The sequence below is a fragment of the Nelusetta ayraudi genome, unplaced genomic scaffold (genome assembly GCF_046127955.1).
Source record: "Nelusetta ayraudi isolate G7.1 ecotype Tasmania unplaced genomic scaffold, CSIRO-AGI_Nayr_v1 ptg000007l, whole genome shotgun sequence".
Taxonomy (NCBI): Eukaryota; Metazoa; Chordata; class Actinopteri; order Tetraodontiformes; family Monacanthidae; genus Nelusetta; species Nelusetta ayraudi.
In genome coordinates this window covers 1,625,061-1,636,325 of record NW_027466057.1, presented here as the reverse complement: position 1 = coordinate 1,636,325, position 11,265 = coordinate 1,625,061, and the positions used below count along the sequence as shown (strand labels likewise).

Genomic DNA, 11,265 nt, shown 5'->3' with positions numbered 1-11,265 from the left:
ATTGTAGGATAAGCCAAACTGGAGTCTAGGTGATCAGATTTTGTGCTGACTGAAATGATCATCCAAACATAAGAAATTTGTATTCTTATAATTAAGATTAAATAGCCAGACTGTTCAATTCCAATGACTGGCTGAATCACTATTATTATAATTATAATAAAATAAAATCCAGAAGTGAGGCTGTTCGTTTAATTAACAAAACATTTTTTCTCCAGACTTGTTTTCGCGCGAGTGACTACAAGTACCACAATGCATCGCTTCATTTTCAGTCAAGAAAAACATGGCTGCCTACAGTTTTCCGACGGTATTCCTATTTACAATTCGTTTATCTGTATTTCTATCCACTGAAGGAGACAGTGCCAGAGTCCGAGGCTATAGCAGCATTTTTTAAATATTAGTAAACGCTGAGAACTGCGCCTCATCCCCCCAGTCGTAGGGACGTTGGCGTTGAATAGTCCCGTCGTTTACAGTTCATTTTCGCTTAGCTGTCATCAAGACGTCAGTGGTTAAATTGCGGCTACATTGGCCTTGTCACCTCTCGCGGAGCAAAGGTTAACCGCCGCCAGTCAAACGCACACTTATCCGGGAATATCCGCAATGTTCAGCCCCGTCAAGTCTTCTTATTTCCGAGTCAGCCCGGCGGTTGTCAACAGAGAACTCGGCAAGACGAAGATGAGATAGCAAGAGGGCTAGCATTGCAGTGCTATCACAAGAATTGACACGGAATTTACACTGCGCTCCAGCTGAAGCGATACGAAATTGAGCACGCGTTCGACTCGGCATGTTCGGGAATCTTTTCGAGCAAGAGGAGGACGAAGGCTTCGCCTCGACGTCCTCCGGGAGTAGAGGCGCGAAGGGCGCGAGCGAGCCGCCCGCGCCGCGTGGGAGAAGCAATCTGTGCGGCATCAAAAACCAGGGAGGCACCTGCTACCTTAACTCTCTGCTCCAGACTCTGTTATTTACCCCAGAGTTCAGAGGTCAGTGTCACAGTCGGCTTTCAACCGCCGCAGCATCTAATTGCATACCCCCCGCCCCCTCTAAAACGTGATGTATGTGTCTCATCTCATGCAGAGGAGCTGTTCGGTTTGGGGCCAGAGCAACTGGGATGCCTGGAAGATAAAGAGAAGCCAGGGGCCAAAGTAAGTATCCGCACTGTCTGGGGTGTGTTGCCAGACACGTAGCGTCTGTCTGTGGCCTATCTGAACTGTTTTGTCTACTTTTCCACAGGTCAGGGTGATACCATTGGAGCTGCAGAGACTATTCGCCAGTCTGCTGCTTGTGGATCAGCAGAGCGCCTCCACAGCTGACCTCACAGACAGTTTTGGTTGGAATAGCACAGAGGTATGTCTGTAATCTGTCAGCGAGACGCAAAAATCTGGCTCGCGCTACACCCGACATACCTGAAAGCTGATATGTTTGCAAAAAAATAAGCGTTTCAAGATAAACCAGTTGCATGTTTGTTAATCTGGTGCGAAAATGCATGATAATGAATAGTCTCTGCTGGGACAGGCTCACTGTCTCTGCAAAGGATAGTTGTAGGCTCCCAATATGTGGGAATGATACATAAATGTGTTAGTGACACCACACTACCTGATATTTTTGTACAAAGTGTTCTCTTTCTTTCTGTCAGGGAACCAATCAACACGATGTCCAGGAGCTCAACAGAATTCTGTTCAGTGCTTTGGAGCACTCCCTTGTGGGCACTGCTGGTAGTGCTTTTATCCAGCGCCTGTACCATGGAACCACTGTCAACAGCATTGTCTGTAGGGAATGTGGCAACGTGAGCCAGAGACAGGTAGGTAATGTTTGCACGGCTTCTTTGCCTCTGCCTAACTTTGCTTTATTTACCTTGCAATCTGTGACAGGTAGAGGCTCTGTTGTTTTCTGCCATCAGAATTAACTTTAATGTTGTTTTGAGTTCAAGGTGAACTGCCTGGATGGATGGAGAGCCGATGACTCATTCCTTTATTTTTGTTGCTCACTTTAGGAAGACTTCCTGGACCTGACAGTATGTGTTTGTGGCATGTCGAGCCTGGAGGAGGCATTCTGGAGCATGTTTGTGGAGGAGGAACTGTTTGAGGGCAATAATCTATACCGCTGTGCACAGTGCGACCGGCTGGTCACTGCTGCCAAGGTCAGTGGGGGGGAACGGAAATGGCAACACACGTTAATGATGCTTATACTATCCTTGCAATTCAAGTTTTTCACCTTCCTTCTATGTTGTTCGTATTTAGTCTGCCAAACTCAGGAAACTCCCTCCGTTCTTGACGGTGTCGTTGCTCAGATTCAGCTTCGACTTTGCCAAATTTGAGCGCTACAAGGAGACCGGACGCTACACCTTCCCGTTCAAAATCAACCTACAGCCATTTTGTGAACAGGTTTATCACCTTTTTTCCCCCCACTATTATGTTGTTTGGATCTGTTCTTCCTGCAGTTAGACACAACTGTGACGTTGTTGTTAATTGGTCCATGTCTTCCTTCTCTTTCAGACTAATGGAGAGGACTGTGAATTTTCATATGAGTTGTTCTCTGTTATTATCCATAAAGGTGGCTGCTATGGTGGCCATTACCATGTTTATATCAGGGATATTGATGAGCTTGGCAATTGGGAGCCGTCGGTAAGAAAAAGAAAAGCACAAAAAAGGAAAATCAGAAGAAAATAAAAATAGGTTAAATTCTGAATAATGTACTTTTTTTCACATAAATGTTGAAGCCTGTGAATTGGGAAAGGTCTCTATGTTCATTTACAGGAGGAGGAACACAAGCCAAAGAGCCAGAAGAAAATCCCAGAGAAGCTCTTAAAGGAAGTGTTTGAGCCGAACGTTCAAGAAGACGACCCCCTGTCTGTCCTCACGGCTCTCATTGGCCAGGTACCGAACAAATGCAGATTTTAGGACCATGTTGGCTTTACATTTTGTGTGAAGTACTTATTTACATGATGACATTTTTTGCCTCCACCAGGAGCCATCAAAAAGTATTCTGTTGGATCAGCTGGGACAGAAACTCATGGATAAGATTGGTTCATCCTGGAGCAAAAAATTTAGAAAGCACTACGGCCCCATAGGAAAGGTGTGTTTGGCTTCTTTATTATTTGCCTTTAGCCTTATTCCATTTTCTTCTTGTGACTTACTATGGTCTGTTTTCTCTGGATGCAGTTCTTGCAGTCCCACAGCGAGGTTTTCATGTTGGTGTCCAATGGCACGCGAGTGGCATTGAAGGCAAACCCGCCGAGCCCTGTGACTGACACTCCTGGTCCAACAGAGCAAACGGCTCAATCTGATCCCTCATCGCCTTCTGATCCTGGACCAGCTGAGCAACAGCAGTCCAAACAAGAGGTGCGAGACTGGTGGCAAAACCTATTAAGAGTTCACAAGCTAAAATCAAACCCTGTCGGTCTCAGAGGGTGGGGAAAAAGAGGGACATAAGTCTTTTCTTCCTCCTTGTTCCTGCGGGAGATCTTTCTTTGATGCCTTTTTCTCACGGTCTGTCTTCCTGTCTGTCAGCAGGGTAGCCACTGGTTCGACCTTAATGACTCCACAGTGACCTCCATCAGGGAATCTGATATCGAGAAGCAGTTCCAAGGCAAAGAGAGTGCTTACATGCTGTTCTACAGAAAAACACAGCTGCACAGGCCCAGGGAAGGTAATTGGTGCTCTGAGTTGCATAAGCATTTTTCAAGGGTTGCGTCGCAGAAGAAGCCACTAACGAAATTTTTATTAAAATACAAGTTTAAATAACTGCCATAGGTTTGTTGTCAAGAATACAGGTAAATAAAATAATTGTTATGTCCTCTACATTTGTAGCTCTGAACAATCCCCAGTATAAAGTTCCTCTTCACCTCATCCAAATGGCTCAGGAGGAAAATGCCAAATTGCGGCAAACGCGGTAAAGAATCACAAGCGTTCTCTTCTCTAATTACTGCAGAGCTCAAAGAATATTTCTAGTATGAACAAACTTTCTGTTAACATGAAATAAATAAGTCTTTCATGGATTTGTGCCAATGTATATGTTTTCTGTTGCAGCGAGACGTTTGAAGCAGAAAACAACACCGTGGAGCTGCGTCTCCACCTGGCACCCAGTTACAGGCTCTTAAACGGAGCACTGCAGCCAATCAACAAAGAGGAGGATGAGAGCGTTGCATTGACTTTTGACCGTAGGAAGACAGTGGGAGAGCTGCGATTAGCTATTTATCAGGTGGTGATACCTGGTCTAGAATGAAGTTGTTTATAAGATGTTGAAACAATGCTAGAAATAAGCTTTTTTTTTTTTTACCTCCCCCGCCCCCCGGTACATGTTTGTTTAGATGCAGGAAATGTGGGAGGGGGACATGGCTCTGACTGTGGCCAAGAGTCTCCCTGCAGGTTTACATCTCTACAACACCTTAACCGGTGAGCTGCCTGCACTGGAAATACTCAAGTTTATGATATCAATAGATGGTACTGACTTAGGGATGCAAATTATCGATTAATTCATTCATTGTTAGTTGATTGACCTTATCGATCGATTAACGATTAATTGAAAAGCGGCAATTTTTCCTGAGAACCTAAATTCCACACTGAAAAATGTGTAAGGAAAACATTATTTAACCCTTAAGTAATGTTGAGGGTCCAATGTGACCATTTTTACATTCGAGAACAGTAAAATCATTTATCCTCTTTGAGTAGACTTCTATTGGTTTAAAAGTAACTGGTTCTAGGTATATTATGACCATCACAGTATCTGCAGGTGAATTGCTCTTTCCTGCTACTACACTGTTATAATGATAGTAACTACCCGTGTAAAAAATGTTCAATTAATTGCGACTAATTTAATTTAATTAATTGACAATTAATCAATAATCGATGAATTGTCAACATGCCTACACTGACTACATTCTGGTTTAAATGCTTTCTGCAGATGACTGTGTGTCCCTGTACAGTGCAAACATTCACACAAAATCTAACTTGTTTGTTTGGAATGGCAGAGAGGTAAGAAAATACATTTTTAAATTAATTTTGACTATCAAATTTTTTTCAATTTTACAAACTTCCGGACACTTTCTGTTTCAAGGTGTGTGGTGCAACCATCCTGACCGGATCTGAATTCGAGCCACTCTTGCTGACGGTAGTGCGTCCCTTCTTGGGGGAAGTTGAGCATCCTGTGGTCACGGACGGGGCCAAGCCTCAGGAGGATGGAGGCGGTTTCGACAGCGTGGGGCCGGGACTTAAAAGGGAGGAGAGAGGCTTTGCAGGTGCTGCCACTCTCGGGGAGGTGCGAGAGGCTCTGGGGGAGCCCAAAGAAAGTCTGCTGTGCCAGGAGCACAAGTTTGCAAAGAGACAGGAGCAAGGGGCCGGCGAGGGAGGAGGGGCAAGCGGGTGGAGGTTGTTCCCGCCCACTGACATGCAGAAGACGCTGAAGGAGTTGTCCCTGAAAGATGGAGATGTGCTACTGGTGCTGGAGCCGCAGTCTTTGGACAGCAGGTAAATGTCACTGCGGTGTTTGTCAGTCTTGAAATTATACAAACGTGTGTTTATTCACAAAAAAGTAAACATTTGTCTTTGCACTTTACACAGCATGTTTACAATCAATGGAGATATCGTCACTGTGACAACACCGTCGGATTGTCGCTGGCTCCTGGTGGAGTATCAGCCGCACGGAGCAGGAGCGGGCGGAGACGGCGAACACAGAGAGGAGAGGAGGAAGGTCAAGGTTCCTGCTACAGGAAACATGGTCAGTACTCTCTGCCTGTTCTAATCCTTCCTAAGCATCATTATTTTAAAAACTGTTTTTTAATGGTCATGTACGGTAATTTGTCTTTGTTCCAGTTCCTCTGTGAGGTCAAGCAGAGGGCCATAGAGCTTCTGCAGTTGCAGGAGCAATCTACAGGCAAGCATTGTGGCGTTTCTTTGTGATTCCTCATGACCATTGACTGATGACTAGTAAAAATCAGAATTTGATTGGTAACATGAAATATTTCTTAATCGTTGGCATAAAATAATGTTTTTGCTACAAATTTATATTTTGCAGAATAACCAAGAGTTTTGACATACACGGTTAAAACCATTCAACACAGACCACCGACACAAACGCTCACAAATGCAGATCAAGCATCAGGCCTCACGCCAGCACACATGTCCCATGTTACAGCATTGCCACTGGCGCTAGACTGCTCCATGTTGTTTATCCTTTTCGGCCTAGAAAAGAACAAAACAAAAGCTGTACAGACAACGATTTTTTTTTTTTTATAATGAGCTCATATTTCAGGTGATGTGAAGCAGCATGTCAAAAGTTGGCAATGTAATCTCCAAGTACGGGGATAAATTAGCAAGTCAGAACCCTGAAGACAAATATCACATTACTGGAAATGATCTGAATATGGGCCAATTAAAGAAAAAAAAGATCTGACAGCTCTTGTTCTCACTGTAATAGTGGTTTATATGGACAGGAGGGGGAAAAAAAAAAAAATCAAAAAACAAACAAACTGCTTTCTCATTTTAGATGAATTATTTTTTCTTCTCTGTGGCCAGGTCCAATGCTCTGCCTGAGACAGCTGGACTGCACGGGGAAACTCCTTCCTCCAGGTACTGTTTCACCTTGTTGCCTGCAGCTGATTTTAATGGTGCACATAAGCCGAGGACTGGAAATCCCCGTCCCTTTTAGCGCCATAATACCATAAGCAGCCCTTTATATTGCCCCCTTCATTATGTGTTTAAAGAGTTCCGCCCCCTTTCTTGTGATGCCTCGTCTCACGGAGCGTCTTTGAGGTTTTGAAGTGAGTTTTCCTCGGTGCGCTTGTGTTTTCCCGAACAGTGTGCGAGGAGCTCAGCGTTCGCGAGGCAGGAGTGCGGCTCATGACCACACTGACGCTCTGTCCGGGAAATGCCCCCAAGGCATCACAGGTGTGTCTTTTTATTTGGCACCTTCAATAAATTCTTTGTACTTGCACCTGTGCGGCTGAATACGAGAGAACCTCAGTGTTAGTAAACCTTTCCTGTACTACTTAAAAAAAAAAAGAAGAAAGCATGAAAATCAAATTTATGAGTGTGGGAAAATATTTAAGTAAAACGAGTTTCCACCCCTTTACAGCTCTTTTTGCACTTCTCTGTGGGCTCAGCGCCCTCTGCTGGCATGGAGCTGGACATAATAGTGGAGAAAATGTGTACAGTCAAAGAGGTGAGGGGGAAAACGTGTTTTTCTGAATGTTTTCACTTTACGATTGTTACTTATAATCACTTTGATTTGATTTTTAGTGTTTAAGGGCGATGCTGGATTCTGTCGAGCTTGATGGTAAAACCCTTATTTTTGTTTGACTCATCGAGCCATTTTATTGTGTATTCTTGGTTTAACATCTTCCTTATACCCTTCAAATGTGTGTTTGCAGGCACTTGCTGGCACTTGAGAAGGCTTGACTGGTGTGAAGAGGTTGGAGAGCCGCTGATGGATGAGGTCAGTTTTGGTAGAGGACCGAATGTGTAGTTCACCATTCTTTGCTGTCTACAGCAGATCCTTTCTTTACACCAGAAAGTGTTGTTTGAAATGCTTATCGGCCCAAATCTTATCTTTTGTAGGACGCTTCCTTGTTGGAGCTGAAGATCAGCAGTGGAGAGACATTAATAGTTTCTGAAGGACAGCTTCCTCCCAAGGTTTGTGAATTAAAAAGAAATATGGCCATATAAATGATATTCTAATGCCTTGCATCTCTCCTAAGCCTTTTTTCCCCTGTGTCTTTGTGATGCCAGGGTTTTCTGAAGCTGTCTGTGTGGCTCTGCCTGGATCCGAGCACCTGCCCTGCAGGTATGAGTCACACTGGCAACGGCCACGCTGAGGAACAAAGGCAGGCGGCTGGGACTGCGGGCGAGGCCGACCGTATCTCGCCTCGCGGGCGTGTGGGTGATGCGGTGGAACTGACGAGCGTCGGGCAGGTGGAGATAACGGACGAGGCCACCCTGGAAGATCTGAAGACGCAGGTGAGCGCATATCGGCTGTTTTTCACATTTTATTTGAGCAAATTTATTGTGTGACTTCCTTAAAACCCGCGTCATTAAAACCTCTGCTCTTAGTCAATTCTTTTCTAATCTTCAGATCGTTGCCTATAATGTATTTATTATATGCTGAATGTTGGGATTTGTATTTTTATATTTTATTCTATCCTATTTTATCTATGTTTAGCCCTATTTCTTATCTGTATTGCAGTTTTATTATGGCTTAATAGCCATTAAGACTAAGCACTTGTGATTGTGTGACGCACTGAAGCTTTGACACAAAAGAAGTTTGTAACGGGTAAATAATGTTATTCAATTGAATTGAACAAGCACTTGCTCAACAAGAAAACTTGATTGGTTCTTATGAGAAGCTGTTGTGCTCACTGTCTTTGTGATCCATGTTGCAGGTTTTGACCCTGCCTGCCCTCCAGGATGTGTGCGTGCCAACCACTGCGTTCATGCGACTGTGGCACCTCGAGGGGCGGAGGCTGGCGCGAATCTTCCGAGGGCCGCAGGTCCCGCTCAGGTATCGCCACCGCCGCACCTTTGCTCGTTTACTCCATCTGACTAACCTTCCAAATATTTCAAGTCACTGCTGGATTTCCTTTCTACCAGGAAACTGAAGCTGGCCAGTGGCGCTGATATTTGTGTGCAGCAGCTGGTTAAAGAGGAGGATCTCGGGTAATGTTTCGGGCTCGTCATTTATATATATATATATTTTTATCAATTTGGGAGAAATATGACGTTTTGTTGTCCCCTGCTTCCAAGTTTGAAGGACGTGTTGCTGTACGTTAAAATTGGAGTGCCAGGGGAGAGCCGCTACTACCCTGCAGAAGAGCTGGTGTGGGACGTGTCTCACGAGTCTTCTCCTCGCTCGCTGCGCACCTGCCTGGCGGCGCACTACGGCCTCTCGCCCGACTGTCTGCTGTTGGCTAAACACCTGCCAGACAAACACACCTGGGAAGAAATCTCAAGCTGGGTAGTGAGCTCTAATTTTTTCTGCCCGGTGTTATGGCCATCTATATGAGAAAGGAGAATGCTCAACTTTAATTGTTTGTGACATCTTTTTATATTGTTAATTTCATTCAATTAATTTGAAATTTTGTGTGAAAAGGTTAAAAAGTACCTCACTGAACATCCAAAAAGTGGATTATTCAACTTTTAGCAGTGGCATATCATGATACAGGAGTTGTTAATTTATTGGCGGTTATCAGTATACGCTAGCTGCGTTTCCGTTGCCCCTGGAATTGTGTAAAACCTAAATATCGGAATAAAAAAACTGGCAATGGGAATACGTTAACTTCGAAAAACCTCTCAAATATCGCTTAAAGGTTTTGACGCTCTCACGAGGTGGTTTTTCAGACGTATCCATATAGCGGTATGTCGCAGAAGTGTCATGAAAACACTTTTTTCGCATTCATGCATCACCGGACACTTCAAGTGAAAATGACGCGGTATGTTTGGATGATGGAGGAGACAGAATATTTTTTACAATTAATCAAAGAGAAAAATGTCACCACCATTCTTGACAGAAAGCAAACGCAAACAAACAAAAGCAAACGTCCTATGATTCTCAGAGCCAGCAGGTCTCCAAAAAGAAGAAGAAGAGGAGGGCAGAATCACTGCTGGGTGCACCGTTTCACCTTAAAGATGGAGACACAATTGGGATCAAGGTATTTCTAAAAACCTGACTCATAAAAATGCAATGTTGAATCGTTTAACTCCGGTTTTATTTGTGTTTCGAATATTGTCCCCCAGAATCTTTTGATTGACAACAACAGGGACTTTGTCACCCTGGAGGACAAACAAGGCCAGCAGAGGATCAGAGAGCAGGCCGAGCAACGCAGCAAAGGGTGGGACTCCTGAACCTTCCAAATTAAAATACCCACAGTTGAGAATATTTAAGAGAATATTTACAGATTTACAAACATGTTCTCATCGCTGCTTTTTATCCAGAGCGCAGAGCGACTGTGTTGGACCAGAGAAGAAAACCAAGATGAGGAAGCCAGAGGTGGCGCTGTCGATCAATGTTGGAGTATTCAGATAGCGTCCAGCCTCTGAGGGGGTGCACGGACATGTCAGAGGTCTCCATTAAATGTCACGCATGCAGAAACGGCCACATAGCGGGACAATCAACATCAGTATTGTGCCACTTTGGTTGTTGCCCCCCCCCCCTTTCATTATAGGAACAAATTACCATAATTTGCCTTAAAGTGTGAACAGTATTATGGAATTTGCAATTTTGCCTATTCATCCTCTGTCCCAACAATTCTTAAATGGTTGTTTGAAGACGATTACTCATTTTTTTCCCTCCACTTCATGGGCAGTTAGTTACTATTTTGTAACCTTACACTCAAAGTATCCGCCCAGAGAAAACGGTTTCTGCTGTGAATGTCTTTCAAAGCGGTGCAACTTTTATACTCACGCCTACAATGGAAGGAGTTTTGTTTTCACATACTGTGGCATTTTAAAAAAAATGTAGCAATTACCATGAGATTAAATTACCGCTTGCCACCAGCTAGTTTGTGGCCCTTAACTGTTTCCCAGTTGAGTCAATTGTCCGGTTAATCAAACCACCACAATGGGATGTTGTTGCCTCTCCCTGGCGAAGGAGCCGCATTCGTTCGAGACTCCCGATAGGACTGAAAATTTGGAAACGCTTTGGGAAATCGGGAATCGTCGGTCGGGAGCTTATTGGGTTGACAAGGTAGAGGAGAGTTTGGCCTTAATATGGAAAAGCCTGTTGCTGTGACTACCTCACTCTCATCCTTGTTCAGCTCACCTCTGCCCCCCCCCCCCCCCCCCCCCTGCCCCCAACCCTGTGTTTTCAATCTAGATATTGCCATAACCCATGCTTTAACTGACACTTCTGTTCAAAGGCCAGGGGATATAGACCCTCGCCACCTTTCAGCACGTAATTGTATCGAGGAAAGGATTATTTTTGGGTACCGCAAACTGACTGCGTATGATTTATAACCTCAGATATGTATACTGTCAAAAGGCTGATGCAATGTTTTGAGTTGCCGTACTTGTGGATTTCCTTAATTTTCTTTTGTGCGGTGTTGTATGTTTGATTTGCATGCACTAAATACAATCATCAGGGAATTGCATATGGCTGAAATGGCTGCAGGACAAGTCACAATAAAACATTTGATTTTGATTTTAATTTTTTTTTTTTTAAATCGAGCATTAATACACACCTGTTTTTTTTTATTTTTTAAATTTTGTTTATTTACTGATTGGCTGAGTTGGACTCTTAACTTCTGTTTTTGTATTGAATAGTTTCTGCAGGAAGTGTTATTAA

General features: G+C 43.9%; 1 protein-coding gene across 1 annotated transcript; it reads left to right on the top strand.

Moving 5' to 3' along the window:
- The first annotated feature begins 262 nt into the window (after positions 1-262).
- On the top strand, positions 263-10,619 carry usp40 (ubiquitin specific peptidase 40). Its single transcript, XM_076017735.1, has 31 exons — positions 263-977; positions 1,072-1,139; positions 1,228-1,341; positions 1,631-1,795; positions 1,988-2,134; positions 2,235-2,378; positions 2,490-2,618; positions 2,751-2,870; positions 2,962-3,069; positions 3,156-3,335; positions 3,504-3,642; positions 3,804-3,885; positions 4,023-4,194; positions 4,304-4,388; positions 4,897-4,967; positions 5,050-5,459; positions 5,553-5,709; positions 5,805-5,865; positions 6,507-6,560; positions 6,790-6,878; positions 7,066-7,152; positions 7,230-7,266; positions 7,361-7,425; positions 7,548-7,622; positions 7,719-7,946; positions 8,369-8,487; positions 8,577-8,642; positions 8,730-8,940; positions 9,539-9,634; positions 9,720-9,814; positions 9,918-10,619. The coding sequence occupies exons 1-31, from the start codon at positions 782-784 to the stop codon at positions 10,006-10,008; spliced, it is 3,861 nt and encodes a 1,286-aa protein (XP_075873850.1). The 5' UTR covers positions 263-781; the 3' UTR covers positions 10,009-10,619.
- The last annotated feature ends 646 nt before the right edge of the window (positions 10,620-11,265 follow it).

What these genes read in the sequence shown, in the direction of transcription:
- usp40 (XM_076017735.1), top strand. Translation starts at nt 782, where the DNA reads ATGTTCGGGAATCTTTTCGAGCAAGAGGAGGACGAAGGCTTCGCCTCG. An exon ending in TTGGCAATTGGGAGCCGTCG is followed by an intron (nt 2,619 to 2,750) that starts GTAAGAAAAAGA and finishes GTTCATTTACAG; the next exon opens with GAGGAGGAACACAAGCCAAA. An exon ending in AAATGTGTACAGTCAAAGAG is followed by an intron (nt 7,153 to 7,229) that starts GTGAGGGGGAAA and finishes TTTGATTTTTAG; the next exon opens with TGTTTAAGGGCGATGCTGGA.